At 43.9% G+C, this 18,352-nt stretch overlaps 1 protein-coding gene across 1 annotated transcript; it reads left to right on the top strand.

The window, feature by feature from the left end:
• The first annotated feature begins 7,809 nt into the window (after positions 1–7,809).
• On the top strand, positions 7,810–18,249 carry PERP (p53 apoptosis effector related to PMP22). The gene is made up of 3 exons (XM_005017738.6): positions 7,810–8,154; positions 15,096–15,239; positions 15,879–18,249. The coding sequence occupies exons 1-3, from the start codon at positions 7,944–7,946 to the stop codon at positions 16,112–16,114; spliced, it is 591 nt and encodes a 196-aa protein (XP_005017795.1). The 5' UTR covers positions 7,810–7,943; the 3' UTR covers positions 16,115–18,249.
• The last annotated feature ends 103 nt before the right edge of the window (positions 18,250–18,352 follow it).

The following is an 18,352-nucleotide window of genomic DNA, read 5'->3' on the forward strand; positions in this document are numbered from 1 at the left end:
GTGTAAGCATACATCGTCAGTGCTTGCTTATTATTGGTGACAACATTTAAGCCAAATCCCCCATCTCCACTCTTCTACTCAAAACTGATAGTTCCAGCTCAGTGTTTACTACTTTAAAAAGCAAAAGTGTTTACAGAATACACTCACCAACACTTGAGAGAAATGAGCTCACTTCATGAGCTAAAGAAACACTTCCCTGCAGCACACTTGTCAAGATGTAAACTTTCCCTCCAGGCATGGTGTTTCCTTTCTCCTTCATCTCCCCATCTCCAAGCCTTCTCCTACTGCTCCTAGCACTTTTACTCTTGCTCGTGCGCGGTTGTGTTAACTCTGCATATCCATGTATTTTTAAAATTATTTTTCCTCCCATTCATTTAGATATTTACATATACTATCTTCTGCAATGCCCTCTTTCATCTTCCTGCACTCAGATACTTCTATCAGAGCAATAAGTTCAAGAAAGATGCTTTTCAAATTTGAAGAGGTACGGTGCTGTTTCTGCATGGGGAAGTAGATCCTGTAAGTGTGATTAAGCTGAAATGAAGAAAGTTTTGGAGCTGAATGAATAGAGATTTCTGCTATCTGTCCAGTGCTATGGGAGAGAAAAATCAGCATTATTTATAAACATTGTTTTGCATAATACAATAGCAAAATGAGTCAATGCCAGGAAGGAACAGAGGCATCTCCTGATGCAACAAGGCTTGGGAGAGAGTGCGTAAGAGACAGCACCCCTGACTTGCCCCTGCAAATAATGACTCAAAATCTTGACGTTCATGCATGACGAGTGAATCCAGTGCCACATCCACATGTGCTGCTAATTTGGTTTCGTGATCCCTCATTTGAGAATGTACTTAAAGACCAGACTGTCTCTTAGAAATCAGGCCTCAGTGGACTGAGCTATTGGATGAGTCATTTATAAAAGCTAAACAGGGTCTTTAATGTGGAGCTGTGCAATGAAATGTACCCTCTCTGGTTCTCGATATGCACATGGAGATTAAATTTATCCCAAAAGCTCCTGCTGCTGCTGCTGGGAACCAGGACAGCAGTTTACAAGAGCTGCCTGTGCTGAGGCTAAAAAGAGTGAAAAAAGATGACTGTCTTCTACAGTGCTGTGTGGGCAGACTTGAGATGTGCATGGCTTTACAAAGGCGAAGGAAAAACCAAAGACAAGAAATACGGGTTAATGTAAGGAAATGCAAATATCAGTAAAATAGAAAGCTTCTGCAAATTTATTTTTCCTCAAAATATTTGAATGATACACTCTTTCTGGATTTGACTCTATCTTTCCTCAAAGATATCAATTTAAACATGTATATTAAAAGTCTTGGTGACAAGAATGGACAGACCGACAGATACTGCTCTTCACTGCACCCTAAGCCTGAAATGTGAGGCGAATTCCAGTTTAGGTTTGAGGTCTGCAGTTTTGGGGGAATTAAGTCGGGATGACCGACTTCGTGGCAAAGGGCAGGCCAGGAGGGCTCCTCCGGGCTTTGTGGAGCTGCCTTGGAGGCCCCGAGGAGCCCAGCAGGCTGCCATGCCCGGGGGGGATTTAGGCATTAGGTCAGGGACGCCTCAGGACGGCCGAGGCTGCCCTCCCGGCCCCCAGCCCCCAGGTTTTGGAGGTGTTTCCTGCCCTCTGGTGGTAACAGACATCCCTGAAGCACGAACCCCGATTCCCCCAGGCTTGTAGTAGGTAGTCAGCACCATGTACATAGCCTCTTCTGTTAACATTAACATGGGAGCCGCAGGAAAAATCCCAGGTCTCACTTAAACAGAGTTCCAGATCTGAAGCCAGCTTCCAGAATGACACAGAGACCTGACGGTGTCCCCATACATCAAGCTCAGCTGCAATATTTGCATTTCCATGTTTGTGTTTGATATTGCACAAACATGACATTTTCCAGAAAAATCTTCTCTCAACTTAGCTGAAGCGAATACATAATTCAGAACAAATATGAGCGTGCTGCTCTCCAAGAATGAGTAAGCCTTCCCTGGACCTCTGTGAATAAATAGGAAATGTTAAAAAATAAACAAACAAACAAACCTAAAATCAATGAAAACCATATAGGAATACATTGAACCATGGGTTTTCTTTGAAGGGGAATTCAAAAAGAAACATTAGCAACTCTGGAAAATAATTTTCTCATACTGGACCAAGTTCCCATTCCTGAAGCAATAGTTCCAGTGTCAGCTGGGCAATTCCTAGGACTTCATTGCTACATTTTAGCATCATGCACAAGATTGGTCAGTTTGCAGCCTTGGAAAAGGACTTACAGACAAAACCTAAATTAGCATGCAGGTCAAAGATGACACAGCTATTTATTTTATGCTTTCTTCTTTTGTGTTTTGCAAATACAAATAAAAGGATGAGGTAAAGGAGGAAAAGTTGCAGTGACAAATCTGTAGACCTTGGATATTGTGTGGACATGATCCAAGTGAACCTGAGGCCTCTAGAGAGCTCTGGGGTAAAATCCCAGCCACCAGGGATTCTGTCATTTCCTTTAATGGAGGCAGAATTTCGTCTAACTGCAACACAGAGCATGAGCATAAGTGCAGAAAACTTGTTGCTGAGTCAGTGACCTCACAGGCATCTCTCTGACCATCTGCATGGCAACTAGAAGCACAGTTTGTGCAGAAAGAGGAGGGCTCTTTACTGTCCTTGTATTTATATGATTTTAGGTCTTCCCAGGCAGTTGGAGTCACCTAAGATGTCTCAGGCTGGAATGAGAGAGCTAGTCAGCCTCTGTGGGCCATGCTGATGTTGTTTTGCTGCTCATCCAACCTGGTATTTTCACAAGGCGTTTGAAGCAGTTTCAGCGGCACATCAATTGCACACAGCCAGTTTATTTCAGTAGCGCCAGCCCCAGATGAGTTTCTAATGTAAGCTGAATTCAACCAAGAGCTACTGACAAAATCTGTTCAGAAAAAATTGCTTTCTTTTAAATTCAAATAATGGCAAAGTCTCTGCACAGATAAGGAAGGAGAAATTTGATTTGGAAATGCTGCTGGAGCTGTTGGTATGGGTTACACTACCTCGCATCCCTATCCTGTTTTATGGCTTGAATGACTACCTTGTTTTGGTGATGCTAATTAGTGTCTAAATAGAGGTCTTACCGCTGTGATGCCTGAAGAAAGATTAAGTAGAATTAGGGCACTTGAAATTGAGGAAAGTGAGCATAAGACGCTGGTGAAGGACAACACCCATGAATTATAAAATAATTGTATTTACAACAGGTATTCAGTCTGTGGACATTACTTTTTTCCTAAAGGCTTTAGCTGAGAAGTAAACAGGCTGGAAAAACTGTCTTCAGATAAAATGGGAAAAGGAAGGGAACCTCAGCCCTGAAGGGACCCTGCTGTGCCCCACAGCTGTGATGTGGGACAGAGCAGTGACCTCAGCACTGTGCCACCCACCAAGTCCTCCCCAAATGCACCCTTGGGAACCAACCTGCAGATTCCCACCGCCCCACTTCAAAGCCATACCCATGAGAACCCATCTGGACTGGAGCTGATCTCTGACCTTCACTCAGCTCTGCCTGGTTTTCTTTGATAGCTTGGTGAATGATTGCCAGCAGTAGTAAATGATTTACTCTGTGCACAGCACCATCTACTAGAGGGGCACATCCCTTGTTATGCTGCAGAGAAAAGTATTGCTATATAGTCCCAAAGATTATGAAATTATCTGATGATGATGACTTGCATAATAAATGACTAAATGTACGGATAGTGGCTGTGAAACAGGCTTATGAATCCTGTTTTCTGTGCTAAAAAAAAAAAAAAAAAAAAAAAAAAAAGAGAGACAAGTATTTAGATTTTCATAATAACTACAGAACATGTAACTATCTTCGTAGCTGAAGGTAACATATATTTGACAGAGGAGCTTGATCTAGAGTGCCCAGATAGAATCAGGCATTTCTAGTCATTTAGTAAAGCAAACCTTCAGTTTGTTTTGATACGTATTGGGCACCTTTTCCTTGCGATCATAGTAGTATGTGCTTTTCATGCATGTATCTGCAGCACCATGGAACTGACTACAACCATCTGGTCTCTGTGCTTATGCTGGCTACACAAGCTGGAGGTGACAAAAACTACATATGCTGCAGGAGCTGCTTATTTTGCTGCAGGAGGCATGGCTTTATTAATTTGTTAGATTTTCTCACTACTAAATCAAAGTAACACTGGAACCGACTGCAGATAACTTTGCTGACTGTGTTGTAAGCCCTTGGTAAACACAAAAAGAAATCTTTCATACGCTGTCTTTCAGCTTCAGATGGATTTGCTAGTTGGCTTTTCTGTTCCTTATATGTCATCTTTATAGCCTGGTGGTAATGCCTCCTCACATGGAGTGACACTTCCATCAGTAGTACCCAGAAATGCAAAGGAGTGTAAGGGGAATTTTCACTTTAAGCTGTTCCCGCTCTGTAAATGGTCAGTGCTGTGCTTAACCGCAGGCTTTAGTGGCATACAGAGGGCAGTGCCACTAGAAGGCAGGACATGAAGCATGGGTAAGAGGGTAAGAGGACTATACTCTGGTCTCCAGTGAAAAAGCCAGATATTTGCAACCAAAAAGGAACGCTGATTGCATTTCCCTCCTCATGGGGTCACTGGGGAGAGGCAGGACAGGCCATGGTGGCTGCTGATGCCAGAGGAGGGCTTGGTGGGCTCAGTGTGATGTGACACAGCGGGGCCAGGCTGCACTCAGCACCCAGTGGGAGTCTCATTGTGACCGTCCGGACACCACTGCAGGGCCATATGCTGTCTTGGGGAGCCAATTAATGCTACTAATAAACCTGGCAACCAGCTCCACGTGCATTTCTGAATTGGGGAAAATCTCTAACTTCTGACCTTGTAACAAAGCGGGCAGTTTCCTGAGCAGTGCATTCCTGCTCTATTTCTCACAAAATAGATGAAATTTAACCTTGCTTCTCTTCCAGCTGTAGAGAACAGCTCTTATTTTTTGTACTAAAGAAAAAGACTTCTGTACCTGCTTCTGAGTGCTGCTGATAGTGAGCTGCCTGAAAATCATCTGTCAACACTGAACAAATACAGTTCTGCTATAGTTACAAAAAAAAAACCACTAGTTCTGCCTTTCTCCTCTATGCAAACATTATGTGTTGAAGAATTATGCACGCTAGTAGATTAAGCAAAATTTATTTACAGCTCTATTTGGAATGAACAGTGAGCGTAGATGTCAGGAACGGATGAGGAAGACTATTTTGGTTGGTGTGTGCTGTCAATGATGCAGTTGGATTTGAGAAGGACCAAGTTGTGGTAATCAAGGCTTCAAGAACAATACGCAGGTAGTTATGATTTGAATTGGTATTGTATGGAAACAGTGGTAGGAACTGAAGGGTGAACGAGGAGTTACCAACAAAAAGTACAAAGGTGACAAAAGTACAAAAGAACAAAAGTGGTTTTGTGCATATATATGTACACAAATGCACACATTATATGTACATATATACATATGTGCATGTTAATCAACCTTTGTGTATATATGTATGCATATATGCATCTGTTTATTTATGTGTGTATGTATGTATGTATATTAAACAGTAAATTGATCCCTTGTCACAATTCAAGTTAGTATGCAGGTACAAGCAGGCCATTACATTTTTCCAGATTGGTGACTCAAAGACAGATTAGATTTTAACACTAGCCCTTCATTATTTTGCCAGACAATATGAACTTGACAGTAAAAGTCCTTGAGACAGTGAAGCAGTAAGTGGTCCTTCAACAGTATTCAGAAATGGAAATTCTTAAAACCATCAACTTAAAAATACCCTTCTTCAGTTTTCAGCAAAAAAATAGCTCATAGCTATACCCTTTTATTTGTACACTTCGGAAAGCCACATGCTGTGCAACAAATATGCAAATAATCTTTGAAGCTACTTTTAAATATAAATTATGTACTTTAATTATCATTGACAGAATTAATACTTCTCACTGTCTGATTTTTCTCTCACATTGTTTTAACAAGTACATACAAGTACATACCTTTTAGGTATGCATAGCTTCTTTTTGGATTTTTCTAGTAGGAACTTTAAAGAAAATGTTGAGGGGGTTGGTGAAACTTCTTGAGGTTTGAGCTAACCTGCTTGAGATTTTTGCAGCTTCCCTATGGTGATATCACCTTGTTGTTTTGTTTCCAGCATCGCAGTCCACTCCCTGGCATTTGCCAGAAATCAATACCCATATGAGGTTCACCAGCCCTCCCCACAAGACAACTCCTCTGAGTATCTTCTGAGGAATTGACATGGGTCACAGTTTGAGCATGTTTGACATGACCATGACAAAATTTGATGCAGTGCAATAAGACCTTAGTGCTCTGCATCTTCCTTGAAACCCATGTAATTCACCCTACCCAGTAATCTTTTTCAGTCCTTCAGACCTCAAATATTTGCTGTCCTACTGACCTCTTTGCTGAAGCCTTGAAGCTGCTCTAAGGCTCAACCAAATGTATGTGAGTTATGTGCCAAAAACACATGCATCCTGAATCCCGTGTTTGGCACCTGTCTGCTCATCCGACAAGAGTTTGCATTGGTGCTGGGCAATGGGATAATATGATGAGATGTGTGTAGATATTACTGTGGAGAAATGTTTCTCCCATGATCAAAATATTGAGTCTGCATTTATGTCATGTTGTGCGGAAACCTTTGTTTTGGTCACCTCTGGGGTGCATTTCCAGAATAGGATGGGGAAATATCAGGGCATAGGGCACAGGGGTCCTGAGTACCACTCGCGGACTGTGTCTGGCACAGCCTGGTTGAAAGTCAAAGCACAATTGCAATCACGCACTTGTTAGATGGCCATTAGGAATCAGGCATTTATTTAATGCTCAGTTTAATGCCAGACAAGTGTTGTTAGTTATGATGAGCTGTTTCCTTGTCAATAATGTCATGTTCCCATCCTCAAATAACACCTCTCTTTCTTCTTCTCATTTGCATTAAAATTGTCCAAAAACTGGGCAAGGAATTGACTACTTGAACTGTTAAGCAACATATTGTATGTGTTCAGTACCTAAAGTGGCTAACACTATTAGTATTATTAACATTAGGTAATGATGATCTGTCTTTATCCAGTGAGCAGAGAGGAGAAAAAATGAGTTTAACTACCTGGAGAGAGGGCAGGGCTTGTGAAATACAGTAAGAACATGAAGTTTTTGCTGTGGCTATTTACGGCTACCAAGAAGACACCTGCAGAGGTGGTGAGAAAGACAGACAGACTTTTGGGAGGGTCTGCTGGGTGTAATGTAGGGGTATCAAGCAGAGGTCAGGTATAAGGTAAGTGACCCACCATGTAACGCTGACAGCAGTCAAAACAAAAGTCAAAACAAGGCTTACATATACTGGGAACCTGAAAAGCAGAATCTGGTTTTGAACACGTCCCTGGCCAAAATGCAGCACTATGTGTTTTAGGACACCAATTTTCAGATCAATCATATTGATGTGCCCAGACTCTAGAGCCATCTGAGGTGTCCATCCAAGTGGTTCAAGTACCTCGTGAGAGTCTTGGCTTTCCCCGTGCCCGGGTGGAAGGCCAGCAGGACACAGGACTGTGCCACTGACCACGACCAAAATGTGGGGTTGGACATGGGAGGAAAGCAGATAGCAAGGAGTTAAGTGCAGGACGGGGAGCGTAAGAGGACAGTGTTTTGCTCCTCACTGCACTGAGGGAGCAGGGGCAGGGTGAGGAGCAGGACCCAGCCCTGAGCTCTCCTTTCTTCTCCCTCTCCTCTCCATTCCTCCAGCTCCACAGGTTGCCGCCGCCACGCTTAGTCACAGGAATGTGGGTGGGACTCCCTCCTCCCCCGGCGCGCATTAAAACCCAGCTCAGACGGACAGACCGGCAGTCTCTCTTCTCAGAGGAGCGTCCCTACGACACCCCACCCTGCCCTACCGGCGAAGCTCGGGCTCTCCAGGTGCCCCCGACAGCCAGGCAGGATGGTGGTGTGCAGCCTCGCCTGCTGGAGGTGCCGGTGGCTCCTGCCCCTGCTGCTGGGCCTGGCCATCATCATGGGCATCATCGCGCTGGCGGGCAGGGGCTGGCTGGAGTCGGAGTCAGAGCCCTACGTGCACCAAGCGTCGCTGTGGGAGAGCTGCACGCGGAGCGAGCAGGACATCAACTGGAGCTGTGAATCCCTCATGGACTATGGTAAGCGGGGGGCCCTGCGTGGGACCTCTGCAGCCAGGCTCCCGGGGGAGCTTTGGCTGCAAAAAGTGTTGGTTCAGCAGGTGGTAGCAAAACCCACGGTCCCAACATTTCTGTGGTGGTGCAGCTGCTCGCTGGGATGGGGTTTTCCAGGCAGAACCAGTACCACGGCTTAAATGAGCAAAGAAACACAGGTCCTCAGACTGCTTCAGAGCAGGCTTTTCTGTCAGTAAGAAGACTTTTTTTTTTTTCTCCTTAAGTTCTTTTATAATCAAAGTAAGGGAGCCAACTGGCCACGGGTTCGCTTTCTATCAGTTATTTGCAGGCTGTGGTGCCAGCAGCCTCGCCCTGCAGTAAGCAGCTCCCTCTCGGCCTCGCTGATCGAACGGAAAGGGAAGAAGTGTTTATGCAGGGCTTCCTGCGCACCTGGGCAGTAGCAAAGGTGCCTTCCCCTGCCTCCAGAGAGTGGACCTTAACCCTGCCTAGCTGAGGGATGGATGCCTCCCGACCTGCAGCTTAAAATGGCCCAGTATGGCTTTGCAGACAGAAAAAATACCATTTTCTGTATATACCTCTCCATTGCACTGGGACCTAAATCAGGGAATAATTGTGCCGCTGTTTTAACTTGCTTAGCTGCTTTTCTATCTGATATCACACATTCTTACCACATACAGATTCTGTTTCTTGGGGACTTTATTTCCTTCCCCCCCCCTTTTTTTTTTCTTTTCCTAGCTGTGGTCTGATTACGTCTGCTTTTCTCTCAAACAAAATATTTCTGGACAAATAAGCAGACCCGCCTTAAGATCCTGGAGGAGGGTACCTTGGGGACTGCAGCTGGAGAGCTGGAAGGGAGCGTTGCAGCCTGTGCGAGTGCAGGCAGGGAGGCTTCCCTGCACAGATCCCCTGCCACCACCCATGCACAGAAGGCTGCCGTTGCCACACTCGTGCCTCTGCTAAGTCCTGAATGTTTTGCAAAAGCACTGGCTTCGTTTTAAGGCCAGGTGATGGCTGTGCGTTTAACTGAAGGTGAAAGAAATCTGGCTGGTGTGTTGAAAATACCCATCTCCCCCACTACCCAGAGCAGAAAAGCTAGTGCGGGAGCGTGGCTGAAATCTGCACTGCACGGAGAAGAACTGCTAGTGCAGAGGAGCTGCTGAGGTTTGCTTTCTCCGGCAGTGACCCTGCCTCACGTCCCCGAGTGCCGATGGGTGTGTGCTTCGCTTCAGCCCCAAGCGTTCCGGGACAAAGTGACTTTCTGCAGTTTTCTCTAGTTAGCAGGAGAATAGTATCCTTGACTTTGCTTATTTAACCTTAAGCCAAAGCTTATTTATATCCCTGGCTTATTGAGACCAATTTGACTTTGCCTCTACTGTAATTTTGAGGAAATCAATGCCACTGTCTTCTCAAACACTATTTACATCTGGAGACAGGATGTAACATATGAGTTCAGGTTTGACTTATTTTGTTTCCTTTTTTCTATGCTAATGCAATTAGGCTCAAAGTAGGTGAGGGCATTTACAAAGGAAAAAATGCCTAGCAGGCGTTTACAGCACTGCTGCAGGAAAAGAAAAGCAAATTAATTGAGATGCATAACTTGTGTTTTGCATATGATAACTACTGTACTCTAACTAGCCTGCTAACTCTCCTGATGAGAAGAAGACTTCAGAGTGAATCTCCATTAGTAGAAAACTGCATTAGACATTCTCTTAATTGAGCTGTGGCATGTATGCTAAAAAGAGAAAGAGAAAAAGCAGTTCGGTAACTTGTTTTAAATGGGGAAAAGGGGGCAGGAACAGACAAACAAAGTTTTGCAAATAGGAATGTCTCCTAAACTGAACTGCTTCTTAATGCATATTTACAGTCTGCATAAGAGGGAAGAAGTAGCAAGGGAAAAAGAAGAGCAAAGTATCATTCAGTAGGGAGGTGGGGAAGGGATTTTGATTTAAGCTCTGTACTGGTTTGCGTCTGGGAAGTACCTGCCTGGCAGCATCTGTGTATTTATCAATATGTTGCAATGCGTGGCTGCCGTACTGCACATAATATGACTCAAGATGACTTAGTTTGGGCCATGGCAGGATAAAACTGTTGACTGTGTGTTTGAAACATATCAGCAAGCCATCAGATATGACGAGGATTGTTGGCAGCGTGGATACTTGGAGAGGGTGTTTGCCTGCGTCTTTACAGTGATGAGCCTGTAAGGTCAGGAACAGTAATTGTGGGCGTAAACGTCCTCCCAGTCCTAAACGCCTGTTCCCAGTGACTTCGGCTTGAATTGTCACTATAAAAGATGGGTGTGTATGTGTGCAGTTAAGGTGATCCCAAGGTGGTGAGCTCTTTCATATTACTAACAGCTGGCTGGTGTTCATGAAGTATGCAATAGACAACTTAGAAAAATGGAGGCATTCACCTGAAGCCTTAACAAGTGCTGAAAGGGAAGAAAAAAAAAGGTGGGACTTAAAAGTAGGAGCCCAGCCTCTGTGAATCATGTTTCCCTGCCACTGTGCCCCTGTTGCCAGGGGACTGGACTTTGATACCGCAGATTATTGGTGAAACAGCAAGCATGTACCAAACTTGGCTGAGGGGCCATGCAAAAAAGGAACATTATGGGTACACTCATTGCACCCTCACCTCTTTTCAGGCATGGTTCTGTCTGATTTATGTTGCCAGGATGTGTTCTAGACAAACAAACTTAGAGTATCAGCTGGGTGAAGGCACTCGGAGAATGCTAATAGAAAAGAGATAGCAGTCAGCATGCCTGGCTACACCCAGAAAACGCGTCCTGAGACTCCCTGGTGAAAGATCCCAGCGAGCAGGACATGCTTATTTCTGCTGTAAGCAACAGGGAGGCATTAGAAGCTGGAATCATGCGGGATTTTGCCTCTCCTGACTTCCAACTGGTGTCAAATGTCTGAAACCAGGCTTTTGTTTAAGTTCGGTAGCAAAACAATTGCTTTTTTCGGACTGCTAAAAACAAGGGAGAGCTGGGATCCCTAGCGTTAATTCCCAGCCAGCTCTCCTGGCAAGCCTGCAGTTCTGGGCTGCCCTGTGCTCTCGATGGGTGTGCACATACCTCTCCTTCACCATGCATGTCGTCATGGAAATTCGCACATTATGTGAGCAAGAAAATATTACTCTCAGTGCTCTCGTTCTCGCAGTCCACTGTTGTTTTGTCAACAAAAGCATATTTTCTGGGCATTCAGTGCTATGAGCTCTCAACGCCAAGCAAAAATTGTCACAGTGATTTATATACAGAAAACTGTTATAACTACAATGTAAAACTGCATCTCTTTTAAGCATGTCACAGTAAAAGCTTCCACCCTAATATTGTCGTTATTCACAAGCTGACAAACTAGCTTCTGGTTTTGTAAATAAGTGAACAAAGACAAGAAGGGCTTGTTACTTCAAATCTGTACTGGTTCATCTTCCTGCTAGACTATTTTCTCAGTCCTTTTATTTGTTTCTATAGGGAAATGTAGATGTAAATGTCCTACCCTGTAGAGCTTCCATCTCTTCCCCGTCGAGGCTGAGGTCCAGCCATATAAAATCAGGAAGTACAGCTAACACTAAGGCTCTTGTTCTATTTTTTTTTTTTCCCCTTTATTTCATCCTTTTACTGATGCTCACCATTAACTTTAAATATTCTGACCCCTCCTAGTTATTCACATGGCAATATTTGCAGCTTAGTTCTTTTGCATAGTCACCATTGATCAAGCTGAATAATAAAACTCTTAACCCTTCCCAATAATTATAGCCCTTCAGCTCCTGTACAGTTTTTTAATGTTCTGTAAACACTGCCTAATTGATAATAGATACTTTTCTGCCCATTAGATGCAAAGAGCTCAACTCTGCTTTGAGGCAAAGCTGACCTGGGGAATAGTAACACCTCAAACTGTGCCACTCTTCTGTTGTCCCATTCTTCTGTCCTCCTATTTATGCAGCCCCAAATTACTTTGGCATTATTGTTTGATTTCATAAACAGACGTCATATTTATGCCTGGGTTGAGTAAGAAATTGTCTCTCTGCCCAATGAAGGGACTTTCTATTTCTATGGAAAACATAAATTCTGGCGAAATCTCTCGTGATTACAAGGCTCTTCTGAGCACAAACCAGCTGGACGTTGGGGCTGATCTGTCTTTCTCAGACTGCAAGCAGATCTCTGCAGCTCTTAGGAGAGCAAAACCAGTGGGAGACAAAATACACAAAATACACACCTCTCCCCCCAACAGCCTGGAGCCTCAGGACAGAGGCTGGGTGCATGCGGAGCCAGGACAGCCTGTCTTAATAGGTGTGGGGATGATGAGGTTAATTTGGGGAGATTTCTCTTACACTGTGCATAGCAACACTTGGCTACTCTTGCTGTTTTCCCACCAGTGCTAATGTGGCAGGCTGGCCGTTCGATAGCTGTTATCTAGTCCTGCCGAGAGCAGATCCCATCCATCACCATGGCCAGCACCAATGGCTCAGTCTTATCAGCTCTTGTCAATATCATGCCACTGATAACTGCTGCTGGAGAAGATAATCCAGCAGGAGAAGGAGGGAAGATGCAGGCTCACCAACACTACACTTCGCTCCATGTGAGCAGAAAAAACGTGGTGAATTTCATAGTGGTGGTGCCTGCTACTGCCCTGTTTCTGAAGACATACAGAAGCTGGGTTTGATATCAATCTTCCTGACTGGATATCTCCTACAGCAACATGTGTTGTCGCTCATATTGCCAGAGACGAGCTAATAATTCACTGTGAGTGGAGCCAAGGCTGAGCTGTGTCAAAAATCTCGTTACCCTTGTAAACTAAGCACATAGGGTCTGGAAATAAAGGAGATAGCACTGAGGGCTTTCCAGCCTGTATCTCTTGCAGGCTTGTTTGTGTTGCAGCAGACTTCAAGGTGTCTAGCCTGATGGTGTATTTGAGTTTGCAATCTATCCTGTATCGGGCAGATGCCAGGCTTGGCTTCCTGCACTGTGCTAGCGTATGTAATGCACCGTGGGGGAAGGTACTTTGGTAACTGAAAGTGTTTCTTGCTGTTGTCACTGTTTTTGTTTGTTTGTTTTTTATTTTTATTTTTCCCTTAATAGGGCAGATATTGATAAAGAGCATTCCTCGTTTGTTCAGTCTGAATCACTTTTCCTGGGCTGGCTCTGTGTAATGGCTAAATGCCCTTTAATATTCTTTATCCCTAAATAAATCCTGCTGTGGAGACAATGCCCAATACCTGCATTAGGTACGTCAGAGAAGATTTTGAAGGAAAAGATGGTATCGGACCGGTGACATATCTGTAATCTCCAAACACCAGTGGGGTGTACTCCTTCCCTCCTGCCCCTGCAGCACTCCGCTAGGAACGGGGCATGAATCATGCAGAGCTGCCTGCAGGAGGTGCGGAGGCTGAGGAGAGCTGGTTTAAAAACATTTCACTGTCTCGAGTCTTGTTCCTCACAATAGCTCCAAGAAAAGCCTTTTCTTTGCCCTCTCTGTGCCAACCTGACTGCCTTCAGGTGGTGGTGGTGTTGCATTCTCTGTCTCAAATTACTTTTTTCTTTTTCTTTTTATGTCACAGTAGAGCACACAGGTAAAGGCAGAGCATTGTAACTCCTCAGGAAAATGTTCACTGTCTCACCGTCTTTTTCATAGATTTTACACAAACAAGGACTTGTTTGACAGAAGTTACATTAAAAACAAGGTGTCACCTTGTTTTTGTCACTCCAGCTGTGCTTGGACATGAAAGATTTTTATGGGGAAAATATTCTGGCCCAGACCTCACTGCTCCCTTTAAACCTACGTTAGAGGGAGCTCGGGATCTGGCCCTGCCTGCATCTGAACACGTGCACGTTGAAACCTGTGCTATACAGACACACAGAGCAAGCTGTGATGACAGCTCACTGAAACCCAAGCACTGGAGGTACAGTTTAGGCCATGTGGGTAGGTATCCTGCCTGCAGGCAGGAACACCTTTGCTGTTATTTGCATTGGACTCGCTCAAACTTCTGTCTAGCTTTTAAAGAGAATGAGGCCTGGCTGTAACGGGTGCCTTTTCAGAAGCCTGCGTCACTGTGAAATGGGAATTACTGGTGGTTTGCTGGAGGTTTTCTCCTCCTTGCTGTGCTGGTGCATGGCAGGTGAGCTGTGAGCTCGGCTGGGATCAGGCCCCTCTCTGCCCCTCTGAGCCTCCCCAGCCTGCAGCTGCCTGATCCTGGTGTTGAACCTGGGCATCTGTGTGGTGCCCGGTCCCACCAAACCTCGAAGTAATGACTCAAAGTAATGACTCTTTCACTTTACCTCTGACTCTGCTATTTCTTCTCCACCCACAGGTTTTAGCTTTTTCTAAATATTTTTGGCTGTGAAGAGATACTTATCTTTGAAATTATTCTCTTCCTCTTCGTCATCTCTCAGCTTGGCTATCCCAAATCTATTTCTTTTTGGTCGTGCTAATTTTACTTCACATCCATTATTCCCGTTGGAAACAAGCAGACAGGAAGCTGTATGCTGACAGCATTTTTATTTCCCAGCAGTTGTGGCTGTGCTTGTGGTTGTACCTTCCTGTCCGCTCTCATACTGCCCCGTGTGTGGAAGTGGTTTTGTAAATTTGTATGTCAAACAGGGCTGATAATGACAAAGTACATTCTCAGAGGTATGTGCCCTATCTGCTCAGATGGCTGTGGGTCTCTTGCAGATACTGACTTTGGAAGTTATCTCCATTATCATGCTATAAGATATCCCTCTTTTAAACAGGACAAATTAGTGGGCAGGGAGTTCAGCACTGCTTGTCCAGCGACGGTGCCTTGCTCTGCAGCTGTGTGCTTTGGAGAAACCCAGGATTGCTTTGACACAGGGAACGCTTCTTACAGTAAAGCATTTCAACAAAGAAATGAGTAAAGGAAACAGAAGAGCTGCAGTGACCTACAGTTCGGTGCACTGCTGTGTGTGACACCTTTCTTCTTTTCTTTACTAGGATGGGGGAGAGCAGCAGCTGCCACGTACCTCGTTGGCTTTGTGATCCTGGTCATCTGCTTCGCCCTCGCAGTCATCGCGTTCTCCGTGGAAATACTCCGCTTCAACTTCGTGCGGGGAATTGGAGGCTTGCTCTTTGTTGTCGGTAAGGCTGGGTGCAAAGACAAGGCTGTCCTAGATGTAAAACGGGCATCAGCAGAAAAGCATGCTAGATGGAGCCTTCCTCATGAAATAAGATGCCTTTGTCTGGTTTATGATTCATTTTCATGGGAAAAAAGGGAAAGTTGACTTATGCTGAGAGGACAATGGTTATGGAAGCTCCAGCAGCTTTTATTGATTGTCACTTTCCCAAAATTAGTGCTTAGGAGAAAAAAACAGCTTTGGCCCTGCATGGCATATGCTAAGACTTCAGAGCTGAGAACGCCAGGTGCTTCCCACCTTCCTGGGGAGAGGAGCAGCTGGGAGGCTGTGGTACAAGCCAGAGGTAACTGGCTCCACGAGGACCAGGGTGCTTGGCAGCAGGACAGGGCTGGTCTGGGCGTGCAGATGAGTGCCTGAGCCAGGTGGCAATGTCAGCTGTAGCTGCTGCCGCCAGGTAAGTGGGGACCTGCCTCGACCAGAAGTCAGGCACCTCTGCAAGAATGCAGGTGTGATCGCAGGGCTGGAGCTAATCCTTACGTATTGGGGAGGGCAACACGGTTATCTCCAGGTACGGTTGTTTAGTGGGAAAAGTAACAACATTCACTGTCATTTACTCTTGGTTTTCTTTTCTTTCTCTCCTCAGCTGCATTCCAGATCATAGGCTTGGTCATCTACCCGGTGAAATTCACAGAAGAAATCCCACTGATAGGAGATAATATGTTCAGCTGGGCCTATGGTTTTGGTTGGGCCAGCACTGTTGTTGTGATAGGTTGCGCTTTCTTTTTCTGCTGCCTCCCCAACTGGGAAGATGAAGTCCTGGGAAACATCAAGCCAACCTATTACTACTCCTCCCCAGAGAGAGCACCATACTTAAATTGAAAGATTAACTCCAACTACAATCAACCATCAAAGCAACATTACAGCACCTCTGCTGTGAATTTCGGTGCGATTAAAAGAGACTGGAAAAAAAACCCACCTTATTTCTTCAGAGTATTTCTTACTAGCACTGGTAAAAAAACAGTAAAAACATTGGCATCTCTAAGCAAATAGCTTTTACCTAAAGTATTATTTATGTATTCTCATGTCAATTCTGTTAGGTAGTTTACTTGCTCCTTTCCCTCCTAATTAATTGAATCACCCTTATTTTACGCAAACATTTGCGCGCAAATAAAGACATAGGGTTTCAAGTCCAGAAAGGAGGGAGAGAGATTTTAAACAACCCACAAGGGGGACCTGCAAAATATTTTTTTTTAATTATTTTTTCATCTCTAACAAAATTGTCTTATATAAAACTAGGAAAAAAATGCAACCCTTCTAAAGAATGCTTTTTCTTCCACCAAAGTCAGTCCTAAAGAAGGAACTTTGCTGAATCTATTACAGTCACATGCTGCCTAAGAATCTCTTCTCATTCCTGTTACTGAACTTTATTGACTATTAACTGTATGAACTAAGGGGAAAATACAAATATTTTTTTCCTCCATCTGTTGCAGTTGGATGGAGATTTTCTCTAAAGCATGGAGCTAGTGTGTGTAATGGTGGTTAGCGTAACACTTATTGGTGTTTTTGTGGCCACTGCAGTGCTTGTGATAGAGGCACATATAATTAAATATTAATTGTCACAGAGAGAACCAATAAATCTTCAGATGTTAAAGTGTGTACATTTTTACATGATATTTGACGGATGCTGATTTAGAAAATGCTTTTCAGAAGAAACACACACTGTTCTTTATGTCTGCCCTTTAAAAACTGCAGTATTTTAGTTATCAGACATGCTTTGGAGGGAAACCTTAGCATAAGGTGTTGAAAACCTCCAAAAGTTTCTAAAACACGATGTAGGTACTCCAGGGATTGGTAAACTTGGGAATGTTTTGTGAGTCACTAGGGATAGCAGGTACACATAGGAAAGCAGTCTGTGAACAATATATACATGCAAATTTCATATGGACACGTCTCAGGGAGTAACCTGCTGGGCTCCCAGCTTGTCTTTCTGGAGCTGGCGACTGTTTTCCAGTGAGACAGAGCTGTGTCTGTGTCTGTCATGGACCAAAGCAGCTTACAGCGCATTTAGTTAAGGTCTATTATCTTTGTCAGGGATTTCTTCAGCTGGGGAAGAAAGACTGCTTTCCCCTTATCATGAACCCAGCACTCAGGAGATGGCAAATGTCTGAGTATATGTATTCATGCACATGTACAACACAGAGCTACAATGCATTAATCAGTATCCTGTGAAACGAAAGGGATGTAGATCTAAGCTTTTTCAGTGCCTGACGTATCTTGTATTATATGTTGTATATCATTCTGTTTTGTAAAACCTCTTCTAATTGGGTAATTCTGTATTTTGGGTGTGTTCTTGTTTTGGAAAGACCAGGTGATGTCTTAACACACCTCGCAGGCTTATATTTTATAATTTTACAGAGTATAAACATCTGCAGACTTCAGAACGGTGTTACAAGCTCAGTCAGTCATGGCATGTACAATAAACTGTGTTTCTGATTCTTGCTGAAGAAGACAACTTGTGACAAACGTGTCTTTAAGAACACATTTTTTTTTTTTTTTGTACAGTACTGGTGGGGGCGGGGGTATACTGTGTAGACATATCTGCATTATGAGTAACGTTAGTACGTTTCTAGTGAATTCAGTACACAGAAGAGAATCTCAAGTCTGGAAAATCCTTGCACAGCAAAAGCTGGGAAGGAGAAAAGACATAAGAAAATGAACACCCTTCCTAATGAAAGGGAGGATGGTATGGTAATAGGGTTTAGCATAACTTAAGTCTTTTGTATGTTTTTTATAAGCACTGTCATAACTTGTCAAAAAAAGCACAAATGTAAAATAAACATGGTTCTGAATATACTGGGTAGGTGGAAGCATAAGCAGCATGTTACACAATTAAGATGTCTGGGAGAAAGCTGTTGCAAATAGCCATTAATTACTCTCAAGTGATACTAATGTATGTGGCACTCCTTTCAAATGTGGTGGCTTAATTAAAATGTTTTAATTGATAGTTGTAGAAACTTGGTGTCATTTGTGTTTCATGGATTTGATTCATAACTCAAGAAAATGGCCATTCTTTTCCTCTCTTAATGTGAGCATCAGTATCTGTGAACTGTTGGGTTC

The sequence above is a fragment of the Anas platyrhynchos genome, chromosome 3 (assembly GCF_047663525.1).
Source record: "Anas platyrhynchos isolate ZD024472 breed Pekin duck chromosome 3, IASCAAS_PekinDuck_T2T, whole genome shotgun sequence".
In the NCBI taxonomy this organism is placed as follows: domain Eukaryota; kingdom Metazoa; phylum Chordata; class Aves; order Anseriformes; family Anatidae; genus Anas; species Anas platyrhynchos.